Raw genomic sequence first — 19,461 nt, 5'->3', positions numbered from 1 at the left:
TTGGCTCGATAAACTTTGCTCGAGGAATGTCGTCTACAACGAGCAATAGCATCTGCAAATACCTTTGAAAATCCTTTTGCTCGAACCAATCTGTAGACAGTCTGCACACGGTCAAACCCAGAGTGGACAGTCCTTGATGGAACCGCCTGAAATGTGGTTGTCTGAGTAGTTTGGCTTTTTGAGGCAACAGCCTCAGAAAATCTGTGAGAAGTTCCAGCAAGTCCGGGAACCAATCCTGTGCTGGCCAGAATGGGGCTACTAGAGTCATCTTTACATTCCGATGATTTCGGAACTTGTTTATTACTTCTCTCACCATCTTCAATGGAGGAAAGGCATAAAGGTCCATTTCAACCAATCTAAAAGCATTGTGTCTGTCCCCCATGCTTGCAGATCTGGCGCTGGCGAACAATACAGAGGGAGATGATGGTTCTTTGTGGCCGCAAACAAATCTAGAACCGGCCTTCCCCACAGTTCCCACAACTCGAGGCATACAAGAGGGTTCAGAGTCCATTCCGTGGGGAGAACTTGCTTTCAAAGGCTGAGTTCATCTGCTAATAAGTTGAATTTCCCCTGAATAAACCTGATTCTGATTCACCCAAATAAGCAGGGCTCTTGCTGCTTGGCAAAGGGTAGATGAATGAGTTTCCCCTTGTATTTTGAAATAGGAGAGTGCCGTGGTGTTGTCCGAGTGGACGATCACTGTCTTCCAGGACACCTCTGATGCAAACGCTTGCAATCCCCAGTGAATTGCTATCAATTCTTTCATACTGATGTGCCATTTCCTCTGCTCTGAAGTCCAAAGGACTGAAACTTCCTTGTCTCCCAGGAGGGCTCCCCAACCTAGGTCTGATGCATCTGAATTAAACACTACGTCAGGATTCTGAGGGAGGAGCCCTTTTCCTTAAGAGCGTTTGTTTCTTGAATTCCACCAAACAAGATCCTCTTTTATTTCCTTCGTTATCGGAAAAACGAAAGAATCTGAGTATTTCTTTCTGTTCCAGCTGATTTTCAGAAAGAACTGTAAATTCATGTGCAGCCTTCCCAGGAAAACGAACTGTTCCATGGACGAGAGAGTCCCCAACAGGCTCATCCAGCTGTTCACAGAATAGGACTGACAGGCGAGAAATCTGTCTAACTTCTGAAGGCACGAGTCTATCCTTTGGGGGGAGGGAAAAACCTGAAAAATCCACGAGTTTATCCTCATCTCCAAATAAGCTATCTCCTGAGGAGGAGTCAATTGAGACTTTGGGAAGTTTATCAAGAGGCCCAAATCCTGGGTGAGAAGAAGGGTCTTGTGAAGGTCCTCCGCACATTTTTCCCTCGACTGGGAGTGAATGAGCCATCCATCGAGATACAGCAAAATGTTGACTCCCATAAAGTGTAACCATTTCACTATTGGAGCTAGTACACGCTTGAATACCTGCGGGGCCGTCGACAGGCCAAAGCAAAGGGCTCTGAACTGGTACACCTTGCGCTGGAACACGAACCTTAAAAACCTCCTCAAGTCCTGATGAATTGGGACATGGAAGTAAGCATCTTTCATGTTTATCGAGATCATCCAACCTTCCAGACAAATGGATGCAAGGACGGACTGGGAAGATTCCATTTTGAATTTTGTTTTCTGCATGTACAAGTTCAGGGCACTCACATTCAGAACTGGCCTCCAGCCCCCAGAGGCTCTGGAGACTACAAACAGCCAATTGTAGAGCCCCAGGGAGGAGGTATCCTTGACTAGTTTGACTGCTACTTTTTTGAGGAGTGCTGACACTTCTTGGGAGAGGGCTGAAAACCTCTCGGAACCTGCTGAGTAGGTTGTCAATAAGACAGGCTTATTGGTTAAGGGAGGTTTCATCAGAAACGGGATCAAATAACCCTCTCCCAGGAATTGTACAATCCAACTCTCTGCTCCTCTCGCTTCCCAATGCTCCCAAAAGTGGAAGAGTCTTGCCGCCACAGCTGTGCGGAAGAGTAGATCCTACTTACAGGCAGGTGGTTTATTAGAGGACTTCTTGATTGCCCGAGGGATGAAACAGGTGTTTCCATGAGGTCTGGGAAAGCCTCTTTGTCTGCCTCTACCCGAAAGGGCTGAGGTTGAACTGGAGAAACTGTCCTAGAGTTGAAGGCTGGAGACTTTCTAGGTCGCCTCACAGATTGTGTGAGAATGTCCTGAGTGGACTTATGCATATCAGAAGCAACCTGCAGCACAGTCGCCTTAAGGAATAGGTGCTTCTTGTCAAGAGGAGAGAAGAGGAGAGGAGCACGGACTTCTGGGAAGGTGTAACTCCCTTCATGGTGTAGTAACACCAAAGCTCCCTTTTCTTAAGAATTCCCATTGCAAATAGCGAGGGTAATTCAAAAGACCCATCTCTAATACCTTTACCTAGGCATGAGATGACCCTCAAAAAATTCGAAGAGAAGTCTTCCAGAATATGAGGGTAATCCTTTAATTTGCAGGCAAGAGCTCCTACTGCCCAGTCAAGAAAGCTGAGAACTTCCAAGACCTTAAACAAGTGTTTGATAAGGTGGTCCAATTCTGAGGACCAGAGAAAATCTTATCTGAATTGAACACTGGCTGTCTGGAGGAGTCAATTAACCCGGAGAAGTCTCCCAAGGAGTAGGCAGAAGCTCCCATGGATGAGGCCTCTCTGGTCGCATAAGAAAGGTATCTTCTCTGCGACAATCTAGACAGACAACTAAAAGAGGCTCTTTCCTGCTCCCTCTTGCTCGAGAGCCAGCTTTCCACTTCACGGAGAGGTTTCTTAGCTGAGGGGGACAGCACCCTTTTAGGTACCCTTGAAGAAGTCGTCTGATTGTCCAATAATTACTTCGAAGCCAGAGAAACTGGAGCTGTACGAGAGAAGTCTGGAAAAGTCACTAACAGAAATCTGAGTACTGTAAAGAGGCATATGCCAAAGGAGGGGTAACAGGATCCACTTCTTCCTCCACAGCAGAAGAAATTGGCGACATATCTGCAATGGGCTGGGGAACTGATGGCGCTTTCTGAATTAAACCCAGGATATTATCCAATTTACATTGGATTGACTGAAAAGAAGGATCCATAACAGAGGGAGCCTGTTGCACTGCAGAAGACGAAGAAAAAGACATAACTGGAGCAGGAGTAGGCAGCACAGAAGAAGACATGGGGTGCTTGGAAGCAGAAATAGACTTGGATGGCAAAAGAACATCTTGCGGCAAATGGTGAACGGGCGCCAATGGGCGGTCAGGAGCCGATGAGCGCTTGGCTAAGGGGTGCTCAGGAGACGATGGTTGCACAGAAGACAAAGGGCACTCGGAAAGAGCCACACAACAAGGAGCAGCATGTTCAGCCGATAAAGGAAGTTCTGGCGCCACTGGGAGCACTGGCACCAAAGACTGCTTCTCATAGTGCAGCAGATAATTGCATATTTCATAAGAATCGTTCAGATAGTGAAACAAGCATGAAATTTTGCACAAGTGCTCTTTAAAGTTCCCTCTATCAGAAAAAGGGCGCTGGCCACGCAAAAAAATTTAATATGGCTGGCCAAATTCCAAGATGGCGGCCAGTATCGACAGATTTTGGCTAATTTTTCACTAGAATGGCATGTATTTGCTTCTAGCAATATGGTAAAGCTCTTCCATACTATTTCTTGTGAATATTATGTTTCTGTAGCTTCCCAGTACAGTTTACCTTTAAATATGGGGGCTATATGGCTGCCAAGAAAAGGTAGAAACAATAATTATAATGAGAAATAATGCCCGTTCAACAATTATCGTTTTAAGCATGGATCTTGGTTTCTGTGGTTTTAGATCCTAATGAGGCCATCTCTTTTGAATAACTCATCAATTTTGAAGGAAAATTAATAAATGTAAAGAGTGTATGTCTGCACACAACCAGGGCACACTGGTGACATCACTGCTGTGTAACTCAGCATGGGGTTCAGTGCCAGCTAATCCAGCTTTACTAATCCTGTAGTCTTAGACTAGTAGTTGTAGTATAGTTTAGTTTAGTGTCCCAAATGCTTTCTAACAGCCCCAGACCAGCTATAGTTAGATAGCCAGCACCTGAATAGACAGGATGTGCCAGAGTGCTGGAGAGCCGAGCCATGGGTATGGGGGCTGTACATGATGGTTCATGTACTTACCCGGATGGTGTACAGATCACACGGGACTTAAATGGCACTGGATGAATGATCGGGCTAGGTGTAGGGAGACCGAACCTAGTTGAATCCCACACAGGAATGTGTGCTTTGTTTAAGGTGGTAAAAGGATAACCCTCGGCCTTAATCAAAAGTGAAATCATGGCAGAATGTGATGCCAATCCAATATTGAGCAGTAGAAAAACAAACTGGAGTTTGTGTTGTCTTTGTCAGAAGGACAAAGAGGTGAGCACTTGACATCACCTCCAAGTCATCATGTCCTAGACCATGATGGGTACACAATGCTGGCAAGGAACATTCCCATGTTCAGTGAAATTAATGAAATGCCACTGATAATGGATCCAGCAAGGCTGGATGAAGGTGATGGCATAGAGGCCACTCTCAGGAAAAAATGCAGCAAAATACCATGTGAACTGTCGCTTGTTGTTTAACAACACTAAACTGGACCCAAGAAAGCGATAATCCAATGACCAGACCAGCAACACTGAGACTAGTCGCGTGCAAAACTGCGCCAACCAGTCATGACAATGAAGTTTGCATTTTCTGTGAGAAAGTGGCACCTGCATCTGATCTCAGACAGGCTAGTACTAAGGGCCTTGACTTGAAATTGCGTGAATGTGCAGAGATACTTAGTGATGGCAAGCTCCTTGCTAAGTTGACTGGTGGGGATGTCATTGCACAGGAGTTTAAGTATCACCATGCCTGTCTTTGTGCCCTCTACAACAGAAAAAGGTCCTACCTGAGGAGCCTTGAGAAAGACCAAGGTAGCACTGAGTCAGAATCAGATGTGTATCCACTAGTTCTGTCAGAACTGATGACATACATTGTTGAAAAAACAACCTTTGTTCAGATGATCCAGTCACATTTCGGCTGGCAGATATTTGCCACCTCTACCAACAACGCCTGGAACAATTAGGTGTAGAGTCACCAAGTGTAAATTCCACGAGACTCAAAGACAAACTTCTGGCAGAAATTCCAGAACTTGAGGCTCATAAATCTGGCAGAGATGTATTACTTGCATTTCAAAAGGATGTGGGAAAAGCACTTGCTCAATCATCTGATCTTTCAGAGGCAGTTATCATTGCTAAAGCAGCAAATATTCTCAGAAAGTCTATACTTGATCATCAGTCACGGTTTGATGGCACATTTTCTGAGGCTTGTGTACGAAATTCTGTGCCTCCTCTCCTGCTCCAGTTTGTAGGGATGGTTGAGCATGGGGCTGACATCAAGTCACAGTTACGATTTGGAGCATCAAAGTCAGACCAGGCCATTGCACAGCTATGCATGCAGTTCAACTGCTACTCCCCGATACAAAGAGGGAGCAACAACTCATAGACACTCCAAAGACAGAGAAACACCATTCCCAGTCTACATGGGACTCTCAGTCTATGCCAAAACCAGGAAGAGAAACCTGGTTGAAATGCTACATCAGTATGGCCTCAGTATCTCTTATGACAGAGTACTGGAGGTCTCTGCACAGTTAGAGATGCCACAGTTAGCAAATATGTGGAGGAGGGTGTGGTCTGTCCCCAGCATTACGAAAAATGTTGTTCACCACTGCAGTGATGGACAACATCGACCACAACCCATCTGCAACTACTGCCACTACCTCCTTCCATGGAACTAGCATCTCCATATTTCAGCACCCCACCAAGGAGAACACTGGACAGGAAAGACAGCAACTAAAGTTTGCACCTGAGAAAGTGAGGTCGGTGCCTGAATTGCCGGACACATTCACAAACATCTCACCAGCTTCCTTTCAAACAAAGAACCCTGTGCCACCAAACACTGCAATACCAAAGCCACCCACAGATATCTTGGGGTGATCTGCAGGAATTCTTCCAGCACGAGAATCAAACATTCCCAGCTTCCCTTAGTGAGGGTGGTAGGCTGTACACATGTCAGAAGTCTCAGCTGACCTCGGTCCTGAGAGTCATGTTACACTAGAAGACAAAGAACCAAAGACTGATGTCCTCACTGTAGATGGATCAGCTTTGGTCCATGCCTTGCCACCAAAGAAAGGAAAGACCTTTGAGGGCTATGCACTTTGCGACTTCTTGCCTGTGATACAATCCTATAGCAGCAAGTACACATCATCACATCTTGTATTTGATGTATACAATACATCCAGCCTCAAAGCTGAGACCAGGCTCCAACGTGGTCAAGGAGGAAGGCGCAAGGTGACAGACAAGAACACAATTCCATCCAACTGGCGCAATTTCCAAGACACGATGCCAACAAGACAGAGTTGTTCCAGTTCCTGGCAGACAAAGTTGCCCAGATGTCTGCCACAAATGTTGTCATTGCCACGAAAGGGTCTGCTGTCCTCAGCACTCATGAGGCTAGTCTTCAGGGACTGGAAAAGTGCTCTCATGAGGAAGCTGACACCCGCATCTTTCTCCATGCCAAATATGCCACAGAACATGGAGCCAAGACCATCACGGTTAAAGCAAATGACACAGATGTTCTTGTCGTTGCAGTCAGTGCTTTCTCCACTCTCCACAATCTAGGGCTAGAGAAGCTATGGGTGGCATTTGGCTAAGGCCAGAGCCTGCGCTGGATTGCTGTGCATGACCTGTGCAACTCTCTGGGCCAGGAGAAGGTGAATGGCATGCTCTTCTTCCATCATCGTTCACAGGCTGTGATACAGTGTCAGCCTTCCGAGCAAGGGCAAGAAGACCGCCTGGCAGACATGGAACATCTTTCCAGAGGCCTCCACTGTGTTCTCCAAACTGAGTCACTACCCTCTCAGAGTGGAAGAGAGTGACCTGAAGGTCCTGGAGAGGTTTGTCATACTTATGTATGAAAGATCCAGCACTGCTGGCACTGTGGATGAGGCTAGACTTGATATGTTTGCCAGAAAACAAAGGGCATATGAGGCCATTCCACCAACCAGGAGCTCTCCTCCAACACACCAAGCATGCTGCGTACCAGGCTGGTTGTGTGTGGGGCAGGCCACCCAGTGTCAGCCACAGCCAGAGAACCCTGCTGAGTGGGGATGGCAAAAGTCTGGTGAAGCATGGCAAGTCCTCTGGACAACCAACTCGCCCTTAGCCAAGAGTTGCCAACAGCTTACCAAATGTGGATGCAAAGCAGGCTGTCGGGAAAGGTGCAAGTGCTACAAGCTGGGTCTTCCTGCACAGCTCTGTGCACTTGCAAATGTGAAGTCTAGATAAATATTGCCTCTCTTCAGTAGATAATCTAGCTTGAGCATCCAACGTGTCATGCTATGCCTACCTTCTTATCCTCGAATTTTTCAAAGGTGTAGGTTGAGAGACCTATACATAGATTGGTTGCATTTTAGTCCGTATTTTCTTCTTTTCTTTTTATGGTTACAGTCTTAGACACAATGTTGTATGTGACCATACCATTACTATTTCAGTTGAAAATAGCATATTAGTTAAACTGTCTGATCACATGAATATACCATTAAATAAAAACAGTTGGTCTCTATGTTCGCTAGCGCTGTGGTTCAAAAAAAAAAACTTTTATGGCAACCATTTTGTACGCCATCTTGGTTACAATTCATTTAGTAAGGGTTTTCAATAAAATGTGTGGTATGGAACATTTTTATAACCTAAAAGTCGAGGTTTAAAAAAAAAAAAAAACTGGCATATTCCATCCAATAGATGCTCCCAAACCAGTGAATCTCGACATAGATGGCGGCCATTTTGAAAAATAGCCGCCATCTTGATTTTCAGGTACAGCCCTTTTCTAAGAGAGCGTAGTCTTAGGAATGTTTGTGCCAAATTTCATGCTTGTTTCACTATCTGAACGATTTTTACAGCAATCTGCTGCACTATCAGAAGCCAAAGAAGATTCAGGTAAAGCTGACTGTTCAGGAGCTACAGGAACAGGAGCTAGGCGCTGGTGAGCGCTCCGACATCACTACATGACTAGGCAAATCCTCCGAAACTAAAGATGGGTGCTTAGAAGAGGACGAAGTCCTCGATGCAGAAGAGTGCTTACGAGCAGTAGCGTGCTTAGTAGACTGAAACTGTCCCACTAACACCAGATGATTCTGGGAGAAACATTCCGAACTGTACCAAAGGCTACAGGAAGGTAGATGTTCTGGAGAAGCTTCTTTAACCTTCTTAACAGGAACTGCAGGAGGCTGAGAAACACCCCGGGAGCGCTCTTCAGAGGGCAAGATTCACCTTGAAAACGCCATTGGCGCCTATGACTGGAGTCACTGCTGGAAACACTAGATAAAACATGATCAACTTCCATAGAAATGCCTTTCTAGCGGCGCTCTGTCATAACCTGGGACTTGGCCACAGGTATGACTGAGGGGGCGACTGCCTGTGGGCAGATCCCACCGACCTCCTTTGGGCTGCCAGTTTGGTTCCTCCCAGGTTTAGGGGAGTTTGCCAGGGATCTTGGCCTAGGAGAATTGACGGGACAGAGTCACTTCCTCCACTAACACTTCACCATCACCTTGTCCAGCAAGACTATAACAGAAGCACCAATTTTCTCCATTGTATTACCTAATAATCCAAATTTAATGTAATCCTAGATTCAAGGCTGGTAATGAGGTCAGGATCAGGAGTAAGAGAGCTCGGGTGCAGAGTGATTGGTACAGACTTGAGACAGGGAATCAGGTGGAACAATAGACAAAGAATTACAATTATTAGAAATAGATTTTGCAGACACCTGACTAGCTAAAGTCTTCTTGCAACTAGCTCTAGCTGCTGCTTTCCTCTTTTTTTCCTTGTCTGATTTTGTCAAATGACTACTCAGAGTCTTCCACATTTTCAGATCCCATGAAACACATTCTTCACAATTCAAATCAAGGGAACATTTGACCCCTGCAAGATGCACAAAGAGTGTGAGGGTCATAGCAGGCTTTAGTCAGTCACACATTGCAACCTTTACTGCAATACCTAAAACTCTGATAGCTCAAATCAGACATTGTTGACAAGTCACGAGTCAAAAAATTCTCAAAATCGTCAAATTCGGTAATACTGGTCTCCAGTGAAAACCTGACACCATCTAACTGTGACAAAAAAGGCTACCACAAAGAATACTTCACCAGTGATTCCAAGATCAAAAGAGAAGAGAAATTCTAAAAAAAAAAAAAAAAAAAAAAAAAAAGTGCTGCCAATCACTGTAACCACAGCCATCAGCCGGCAAAAACACATTGAGCTCATTTACTAAGCTGGTTCCTCTCTTACCCCGAAAGTGGGCAGGGTTACTCGCCTAGCCAAAACAAAAGTAGCGCTACCGTGAATTTCAAAATTCTAGCTGCCGGTTAACAAAAACTAATAGCTATGTAATTACTTAGTAAGTAGCTTATATAAAACAGTATTTTCATACATCAAAAGAGTTATTACAAAAAATAACATTAATTCATTGTAATTACACTTTACTTAGTTTACTGCTGAACAGTCATGCTTAAGCAGAAAAAATCTCAGTCATCAGCATCTCTTTCTGTACATTGGGAACAGCTGGAAAACATCTGCTTGTCTTGTTAGTCATCTAAAAACACTCAGTAAGCCTTACTGATTTAAGTAACAAACCACTACATAGACTGATAATTATCTGATAATGATATGAATGGCTGTAGCACCATTAAGGAACTACTATAATATAAATGGGCATATTTAATGGCTAAAGAAGTTAGTACAGTAAACAATATAAATGTGAATTTGTCTTAAAAAACTATGTCAAATTTAACACAAGAAAAAAATTCAAAAGGCAATACTGCTAGTTAAAAAATGTGATACATTGCAATTAATCAAGGGGGGTTCTCATTGCATGAGGTTATGTCTTTAATGAGTGTCAAGGAACCTATCCAACCCTACCAAAGTTAAATACGAATGGCAGTCCTTTAACCTTAAACGCTACATATCCCTTCATCCGACAAAGATTCCAGAATTTAAAGCTTGGTAAATTTTGCAGGTTATCACACCTGCATATTACAACCTGAATATTAGTAAGCATAGGATATCTTTAACATCAGTATTTTCATATTCTATATTCCTCAGCCTGTTTTTAAAGAAATATACCATTTCAGCTACTCAAAAAAGTTAATGAACCTAGTGAGAACTTTCTTATACAGTATTCTAAACAAAACATATTTCAACTGTCAACTGTTATATTTACCAGAGCAATGGGTATTGTCATAACAAGGCAGGGCAAAAGAGCTTCCTGAAGTCTGGTTGAGTTGTCACTCAGTGAAATCTCTGCTAAAGCTGATAAAATCATAACTTTGCGTTCAATGTGATCCTTGCTGGTGCCCTGAAAAAGAAATCTTTTGTAATAAAAAAAGTACACAAGAAATTTTCAAAATCATATTGCAGCATCTTTTTGGAACAAAAAATGGCATTAATTTATTCATGAGTTTTTTGTTTTCTTGCATCCTTATATACTTTAAATACCTTTTTAATGATAATCAATACTTTGAAACAATATTTAATAAAAACTATTTCAAAGAAGTTTCATATTCATTTCCACAATCACTTCCTACATCCTGCCTTTTGATATGGAACAGCTGAAAGAACAAACATGAACAAACCTTAATCAGAGTGAGAACTCTGCACAGGAGAGGAATAAAGTCTAGACAAGCTGGGTTATGTGCACTAACAATGAGAGATAAAAGCGGACGCGTAACAGGCAGCATATTTTCAGTCAAACAAAATGTATGTAAAATCAGTGGCCGTACATGGAGCATACTGCAAGATCTTAGCCTGAGAAAGAGAGATGGAAATACTGTACAGTAAAAATATTATTAAAAACAAAAACATTTTTCTTAGCTATGTGCATATTACAACACATTCTACAGAAATATGAAGTCTTCATAATAAAACTAATATTGTAATACTTATCTGAACACCTGAATTAGCTCTGGTTACCCACCAGCCCGAACTATATCCCCATAACTTTTACCCACTAATTGGGTAATTAACTGTCAGTGTTACCAATGCTTACAGGAAATCTTGTCAAGATGAGTTACCTGCAGCACTGTTGGCAACGCTGCTGCGAGTCCCAACTGCGCGAGGCCAAGTTCCCCAATTGCGTAATTCACTAATCAAGTTGAAGTGGGGAGGAGGGTGGGAATCATTCAGGTGTTCAGATAAGTATTACAATATTAGTTTTATTATGAAAACTTCATATTGCAATACACTCCCTGAACACCTGAATTAGCCCAATTAACAAAATTTTAAGGAGGTGGGATCAATCTAATTTCAGCCCGACCTGCCAAACGGGAAGGCAGGAACTCATTATTCACCTACTCTGCCTATATGCATGTATCCTCACCTGGTTATCCATTCGGCAGGAGAAGATGCCTATAGAGAGAGTACCCTCGACATCAGTCTCAAGTCTCAGTATTGTCTGAGTTGAGTTACCTCTCGTGGTAATCAAACCTCCTCATGGATAGAGAGTAGCAAAACCAACCTACCATGTGGCTAACAATGGCCTCCCATGAGTAGCGGAGAACGACGACCTCCCCTGTGGCTAATCAGAGCACTCTCATGTATGGAGGGGTACGATGAACCTCCCATGTGGCTATTGCAGCCTCACATGTATGGAGAAGTTGAATGTGCAGTTTCTTCGGATTCTTCGCTGTATGTTGCAGCTGACATCTGTGCAGAAGAGGTGGGGTTTTGGAGAAAAGATCCTATCAATCTGGCTCAGCCTAGTTTCATTGTGCTAATGTCCTGCCTAATGCTCCCCCTATGGATCCAGTGGTCTGGTTAAACTAAGATATACTTAACTGATCAATGGAGAATTCCAAATTCCTAGCCTAGCTTGAATACCTAACTTCCTTCCCCCCTTACCTTATCATGCATTTACAAGACTGTGTTGGCAGCCATGAAAGGACCCAGAGAGTAACCCTTCTCCGACGAAAATTGGATGTCCCTGAGGTAAAAGGTTGTGAAGACCGACACTGACTTCCAAGTGGCCGCTTCTAAAATCACCGACACCAAATAATTCCTAAGGAAGGCCGAAGATGTCGCCATCCCTCTGATACTATGCGCCCTTGGACGCACAAACAGAGTTGAAGGTTCTGAAGTTGATGAAGAGCCTTCCGACGCTTGCTGGATAACCTCCCGGAGAAAGAAACTGTTTGTGTTCTTGGAGACTAAACGCAAAGGGCATTTAGGAGAGACGAATAATGTTATCAGGCGAGGCAAAAGTTTCTCGGTCCAAGACAGATAGACTTTTAAAGCCCTGACTGGGCATAATAGCATCTCGGAAGCATCGCCTCCTACAAAGTCTTCTAAGGATGTGACTTTGAATGCCCTTGGCAAAGGGTTCATTTCCAATTCGGACTTTGCCATGAATTCCGGTAGGTAAGAAAGAAAAATATCTCTCCCCGAAAAGGAGACTGACCTGGATACCGCCCAAATTTCTCCGATTCTCTTGGCCGTAGCCAGCGCAATTAAAAATAGAACTTTCTTAGCTAATTGCCTTAGGGGCAGAGACCCTAAAGGTTTGAAGGCTGCCGATCTTAGAAAATTCAATACCACCGCTAAATCCCACGAGGGGGCCTGAAGCGTAAGAATTGTGTGCTCCATTTTAAAAGATCTTAATAGATCATGAAGAATCTTGCTGGTTGAGAGTTCCGGAAGGTAAAAGCGGAATGTACTGCTCAGCATTGACCTGTACCCAGCAACTGTAGAATAAGAAAGTCTCTTGTCTCTCCTTAAAAATAGCAAGAAGTCTGCTACTTTTGCAACTGTCGGGCGCAGAATACAATGCCCTTGTTTCCAGCACCATCCACAATACATTGCCCACCTGGCCTGGTATAACTTCCTGGTTGAATTCCTGCCGAAAGACAGTTGTCTAGCCACTGCTTTAGAGAGTCCCGCATGACAGGCCGCTCGCTGGACAGTCTTCACGTAGCTAGCTTAAGCACGCAGAGGTTCCGGTGGAAGTAGTGGAAGTGCGGCTGTTCTGAGTAATTCTCTCCTCTCTGGGAGGAATACTGAAACTTCTGTCAACAGATCCAGGAGGTCCGGAAACCAAGGTCTCTGGGGCCAGAATGGAAAGATCAGGGTCATTTGAGTGTTCTTGCAGATCCTGAGTTTTGCTAGCACTTCCTGTATCATCCCGAAGGGAGGAAATGCATAAACTTGTAAGTTGTCCCATGGGTGCAACATTGCGTCTGTCCCGCAGGACATGGGATCCACTACTGGGGAGAGTAAACTGGAAGGCGATGGTTCATCCTGGTGGCGAATAGGTCCACCATTGCTGGCCATCTCTTGAGCAGCAGTTGCACCTCGTCTTGCACTAATGTCCATTCCCCTCCGAGAATTTCCTGAGTCCGACTCAGAGCATCCCGCAAGACATTGAGCTTTTCCGACACGAAATTGGGGAATGAGCAAAACTTTGTGTTCTTTGCACCAACGGAAAACTCTCTGTGCTACCTTGTTTAGCACCTGTGATCTTGTTCCCCCACTCCTTTTTGAGATATGATACTGCTGCAACGTTGTCGCAGAACAACTCTACGGTCTTGTTGCTTACCTGTTCTGCAAAGCAACTCAGAGCCTCCTCAACTGCTCTTAATTCCCTGCAATTTATGGTCTCCTGATCCAGATCCCTCCAAAGGCCCTGAGCCTGAGATTCCTCCAGGGTTGCACCCCAACCCTGATCTGAGGCATCTGTGTACAGATGTACGTCTGGAAGGGGGGAGTCCAACTTTATGCCTGTGGTCAGATGATGTTCTTCTGACCACCGCCGAAAATCCTTCAAGCAAGAATCGTCCCAGATTATTGACGCGTTCTCTTCCCGAAAGTCCCAGCCATTCCTGAGACACACCTGCAGAGAATGCATCTGGGACGAGACCCTGGAACAAGAAGGGATAAGGAGGCCATCCAGCCCAGCAGGCTTTTCCATAAGCTCACAGGTTGAACTTTGTTTGACATGAAAGTTTCCAGCTGGCTTAAAGTCGCTAGAACCCGCTCCTCTGTTGGGAAAGCCCTCGAAAGACGAGTCTGAATCGTCATTCCCAGGTACGTCTTTACTTGCGTTGGAAATAGAGAACTCTTGTTGAACTTGATTCTTATGCCTAACTTCTGGCATAGGTTCAAAAGAAAATCCCTTGCCTGCAGAGCCTCGCCTTCTGACGAAGCTTGAACCAGCCAGTCGTCGAGATATCTTCTCATACAGAAGCCCCGGCGATGCATGATGTCCGAAACAGGAGACACCACCCTCGTGAATACCTGAGGTGCTGTGGTCAGACCGAAGCAGAGGACTCTGAACTGAAATGTTCCAGTTGGATCCGAGAAACGAAGGAACCTCTGAGATTCCTGATGAATCGGAACCTGGAGAGAAGCATCTTTGAGGTCCACTGAAATCATCCAGTCTTCCCTCCGGACTGACCGCAGCACCAACCGGGAAGTTTCCACACGAAACTTCGTTGAGGTTACAAACCTGTTGAGACCCGAGAGGTCTATGATAGGTCTCCAAGATCCTCCAGCTTTGGGGGCCACGAAGATCCGGCTGTAGAACCCCGGAGAAGGGGGAGTGGGCTCTAAGGCTCCCTTCTCTAAAAAGGCTCAGATCTCTGCTGCCAAAGCTAATATCCTGATGGAAGAGGGGGAGTAACTGGGAAGATGCACTGGTGAGCTGGATAGCGGAGGACAAGAATGAAAAGGGACTGTAACTCTCCGCGCCCCCAATCCTCCAGATGTCCCAGAAAGGGGCAAGGCAACCTCCTACAGGTGCAGGCGAAGGGAATGTCACCTATTTCCGAAAATCCTTCTTACGATTGGAAGGTTTCGGATCCGAGGCAGAACTGGAAAGCTTGGAAGAAAATCGTACTCTCTTAGGAGAACTTCACGGCGACTTAGAGCGAGAGCGCTTCGAAGGAGGAGACATTCTAGACCCCTTTGGGAATCTGGCACTCTGCGCTTCGACCCTAAACACTGCCTGCTGCGACTCCACTGAAGAAGTAGACGACACAAAATTGACCATCGCCAACACGTCTTCTTCTCTAAACAAACTGCTTAGTGCCAATGGAGCCCTCAGCAGTGCCCTCTTATGAATGTCAGGAAAATGAGGAGGCAGGTGGTTCAGATAGAAGTCCCTCCTCTTCTTCCCTAAGAGCATAGTAGATCCTGCGGAAACGTTCGCCTGGTGTGCAAGCCCCATGGAAACCGACACGAGGTTGTCGAAAAGAGTTGGGTCTGACGGAGTATAACCATCCTGTTTGAGGAACCCCATCAGACCGGATAACATCCACATAGTATGTGATAATGCCTCCAACTGGTTGCGGAAGGTGTCTTCTAAGATACTGGCTTCCCTGGCCAAGATAGATACTAGATGGTTCGATGATGGAACCTGAGATAGGAGAGCCTCTACCAATTCGTTCAGCAGCACCCTAACACCCGCAGAAGGGCTACCAGCGACCCTATAAAAGCCCTTCCGAATAGGAAGCAAGGCTGAATCCTGCTTACCCAATCCTATCATTGGTGCCCACCTATTGTCAGCCTCTCTCAAAGCCTGCTCGACCCTGCCAAACCAGACTAGAGTCTTTGGTGACTGTGTTACTACCGGCTTTGTTGCATAAAGCAACTTGAACATAGCTTGGTTATGCTGTATCGGCTCCTCTGGAGCCTTGGACAGTGGATACAGCAAGTGGATAAAGTCCAACATCCGTCTGCACTCAGACTCATTGGCTGAAGGAAAATTAGCCTTTGGTATCTGGTCCTCCTCTTCACAGAAACAGTCTTTGTCTAAATGGTCCGACTGAGCCGAACCCGGAAATGAGACAGGCTGACCCCTAGCAAATGTCGAACCTGATGATCCAGAACATGACACACCTGGGTGCGCAATACGGACACCTGACGAATCAGTCCTGAACATGTTGGTAGTCACCGAAATAGGTTGTACAAACCCTGCACCCTCCAAAGACGATGACCCAACACCTGGGTCGGTCACACCTGGGCGGACAACGCCCACTCCTGAGAGCGGAGAGACTGCAACACCCGCACCACGCAAACCCGCATGTAGCAGAGTCGCATGAGACTGGGGATCCGGAACAGAAGGTCCCCTACTTAAAGAAGAAGGGGGAAAGGGTCCCTGATTACCCAAAATCAAACCCGAACCTACATAGACTGCCTTAGCCGGAGGGACAGAGGAACCTGTCGGAAAGTTTGAGAAAGGAGGAACCGAAGGAAGAAGAAAGATGCCACACTCAAGAGTTACCACTGGAGCTCCTGCCGACGACGATGTTGGGCAGGTAGAGAAAGTCCCAGCTGGCCCTGAACTTGAAAGGGTTTCGAATGGAAGATTACGAGGTACTACCGAACCCAATGAAACAGGAGAAGACGAAACACCAAACATCTTGGGTACCGGGGGAACTGCGGAAACTATCGAAACTGCAGCATTAAAAGCTGCGGCAGGTGCATCGCCAACTGCAGCAGCAACTAGATCAGAAGCCTGTGAGGGTACAGGATTCACCGCAGATGGCACTGAAGACAAACCTGCTAATGGCATAGATGCCGGATGAACTAACAAAGCATCCAGAATGTTCCCCGAAAGGTGGCCCGAAAGGGAAGGCTGAGAAAGAGTAGCGGAAGAAGGTTTGGAAGCCGTAGAGGATAGGAGAAAATCTGAGGTTACAAAAGAGGCCATAAATTTTAGAGAAAGAAAATATACAGATTCCAATCCCCCCTGATAACCTTGCAATACGTCATTTGTGAATTCCGGGAAACTCTTCATTACATGATCATGGATATTCAAAAACCCTATATTAAAACACTGTCTGACCAATGACCTATACCCTTTGGAAAGACCCAATAGATTAGCATTATATTCTGCTACATTTAATGTCCTATCAAATGAATTAACCATCACCAACCAATGAAATTTCATCCCCAGAAGGAAAAGGAACTCTCGAAGAGGAAGGGAACTCCTCCGACCTTCCTGAACCTGACGAACTTACTACTAAATCTACATCCTCCTCAACCAATTTAGCAACATTATGTTGCAAGGAGACTGCAGCCAGAAATAGAACCGGTGCTGGATCTAACAGAGATCCCGGAACCTTAATTACACCTGCCCCCGAAGAAGACTGCAACTTCAACTTCTCTCTACACTCTTTGTTACCTCACTATCCCTATTCGTCTGTGTCGATCGTATCTCTAAATTTACTTCTGAACTTACACTATCTGAAGAAAGGGGGAAATCAGCTGCTAACACTGCCTACTTCGTGCCGGGGGGGGCCAGCAGAGCCTACCTTCGAGGTTTGCAGTTCTCCGTGAACCCCGGCACCCGTTAGGGTTGGTTCTGGAATAGGCAGGGGAGCCGAAAAAGAACGGTTAGTTTCTCTTTCCCTATCACTTATATTTTCCTCTTTGAATTTAGATAATTTAGTCATAAAACTAGAAAATAAATCTGTCATGCTAGCTGATAATTTATCTTCTAACTTCGTGAATAACTCAGATTCTATAGCTTCTTTATCTAGACTCTGAGTTTCTACAGCTGGTTCCCTATGTTTGCTCTTGGAAGCTAGAGATTTTCTATGCTTAACATAATCCTCCGATCTTTTGACCATGACCTACATTCGTCACATCTCAAAGTTAAGCTACATTGCACCTTCCTACAAGCTATGCAAAGTGAATGTATATCGTGTTTGAGGGTACTCATCCTCCGTTTGCAAGCTGTGCACGATCAGTGAGTTGCAGTGTCTCCAGCAGTAGTGGCGTCGGTCGCAGTGGCTGTAGCCAAGGTTGAAGCAGTTGCACTATCCAAGGGGGGTATCTTTTTATTCAATCTATTCATTGCGAGTCCAAAACGAGCCAAAGTCCAGATGGGAGAGAAAAATCCAATGCCAGGCAAAAGAACAATCCAAGAGGAAAAGGCGAAAATCCGGTCCAAGCCGTTATCCAATATCAATAAAGTCAGTATACGGGGGTCGGGCTAATAACCAAAAGTTCACCTGCAGCAGGAAACATCTGCAGTGAGGCAAACAGAAAGCAATTGGGGAACTGTCTCGCACGGCTGGGACTCGCAGCAGCGTTGCCAATGGTGCTTCAGGTAACTCATCTTGACAAGATTTCCTGTAAGCGTTGGTAACGCTGACAGTTAATTACCCAATTAGTGGGTAAAGTTACGGGGATATAGTTCGGGCTGGTGGGTAACCAGGGCTAATTCAGGTGTTCAGGGAGTGTATTGCAATATTCAAATAATAGTTACAGAATGGAAACTATTATAATCTTATGGATATAAGTTTATATTCAGTATAACAATGTACTATATAATGTATACCTTTTGCACATTTAAACGTACTGTAGGTGAAAATGACTCTCCTACAATCCAGTGATTTTCAGTTACTTTATACCTTGTTTTTTTTTCTGGTCTAATAAGGTGACATCTTATATACATAAAAACTATATAGCAGGAACATTTGTCACCAAAGGGTGGATTGTGATTTCTCCTCTTTCACATTACCAAGTTCTGCTCCCCCCCCCACCAAGAGGTACTGTCTACACTGTGCCCAGTACTGTTTTCTGTAGGCAGTGGTAAAGACTAATTGCAGTGTCCCTTTAGACTAAGGTTCCATAAGTCTAGTAGAAACATTCAAGATTGTGACAGTGCCTTCTCACATAGTCTTAACTCTTATTACCCATCTTACTTGAAGCAACATCAGACATTAACCACCAAACCGGATACACTAGATGTTAGCTTAAACCCAGAAGACTATGAGATAGAGGAAAGATGGACGACATCCCTGCTTTATGCCAAAGGCAAAACTGCCTTCATGTCATAGACAGACAAAAAAGTTACAATATTTCTTTTACCTGTACAGAGTAATTCTGGCTGACGACACTGTAAAATAAATCATCTGGACCAGAAGCCAAGGCAAAAACTAAGCTCAGTCAGGAATGTTGGGAAATGGTAGCAGGTGGATGGCAATGCTACTTGTGGCAATAATTAAAATAAACTTTGGTATGGATGAATGTTTAAAATACATGTGGAGTTGCAATCACACATCCAAAAAATTCAAATATATTGTGGAAAACAATATTAGTTATAAATACTGCAGAACCACATGATGTATAAATTTCATAACTCATATAAAAAAATGCTGAGTTAAAGTGAACTGCTAGTAATTAGTAATGAAGAGGAATGCTCCTAGTCTTACTTGAAAACATAAAATAGGAACAATCTATTCAGAAAGAATCAATTTGTTGATGTGCCTGGATCATGAGATATTTTGCATTTTATGTAATCAAAAGTGAAAAGTCTGACTGGTACTTGAATCTGGACCTTCCTTTACTGGGAAACCAAAACATACACTGTATAAATACAGTTCTTGCTTAAAGGCCTATAGATAGGGATACTGTTCCTATCAAAAGGCAACTGTATTTGA

General features: G+C 44.6%; 1 protein-coding gene across 7 annotated transcripts in view; it reads right to left on the bottom strand.

Moving 5' to 3' along the window:
- LOC136831375 (focadhesin) overlaps nucleotides 1-19,461 on the bottom strand; it is a 459,396-nt gene that overhangs the window by 99,088 nt on the left and 340,847 nt on the right. For all 7 annotated transcript variants that reach the window (XM_067091718.1, XM_067091716.1, XM_067091715.1 and 4 more), the window contains 2 exons: nucleotides 10,654-10,825; nucleotides 10,242-10,376 (listed from right to left, as the gene is read on the bottom strand). In XM_067091718.1, coding sequence (XP_066947819.1) covers nucleotides 10,242-10,376; nucleotides 10,654-10,825 — 307 coding nt within the window. The remainder of the gene's footprint in view (nucleotides 1-10,241; nucleotides 10,377-10,653; nucleotides 10,826-19,461) is intronic.

This window comes from Macrobrachium rosenbergii, chromosome 48 (genome assembly GCF_040412425.1).
Source record: "Macrobrachium rosenbergii isolate ZJJX-2024 chromosome 48, ASM4041242v1, whole genome shotgun sequence".
Taxonomy (NCBI): Eukaryota; Metazoa; Arthropoda; class Malacostraca; order Decapoda; family Palaemonidae; genus Macrobrachium; species Macrobrachium rosenbergii.
The sequence above is the reverse complement of the archived record's forward strand: the minus strand, read 5'-3'. Positions and strand labels throughout refer to the sequence as shown.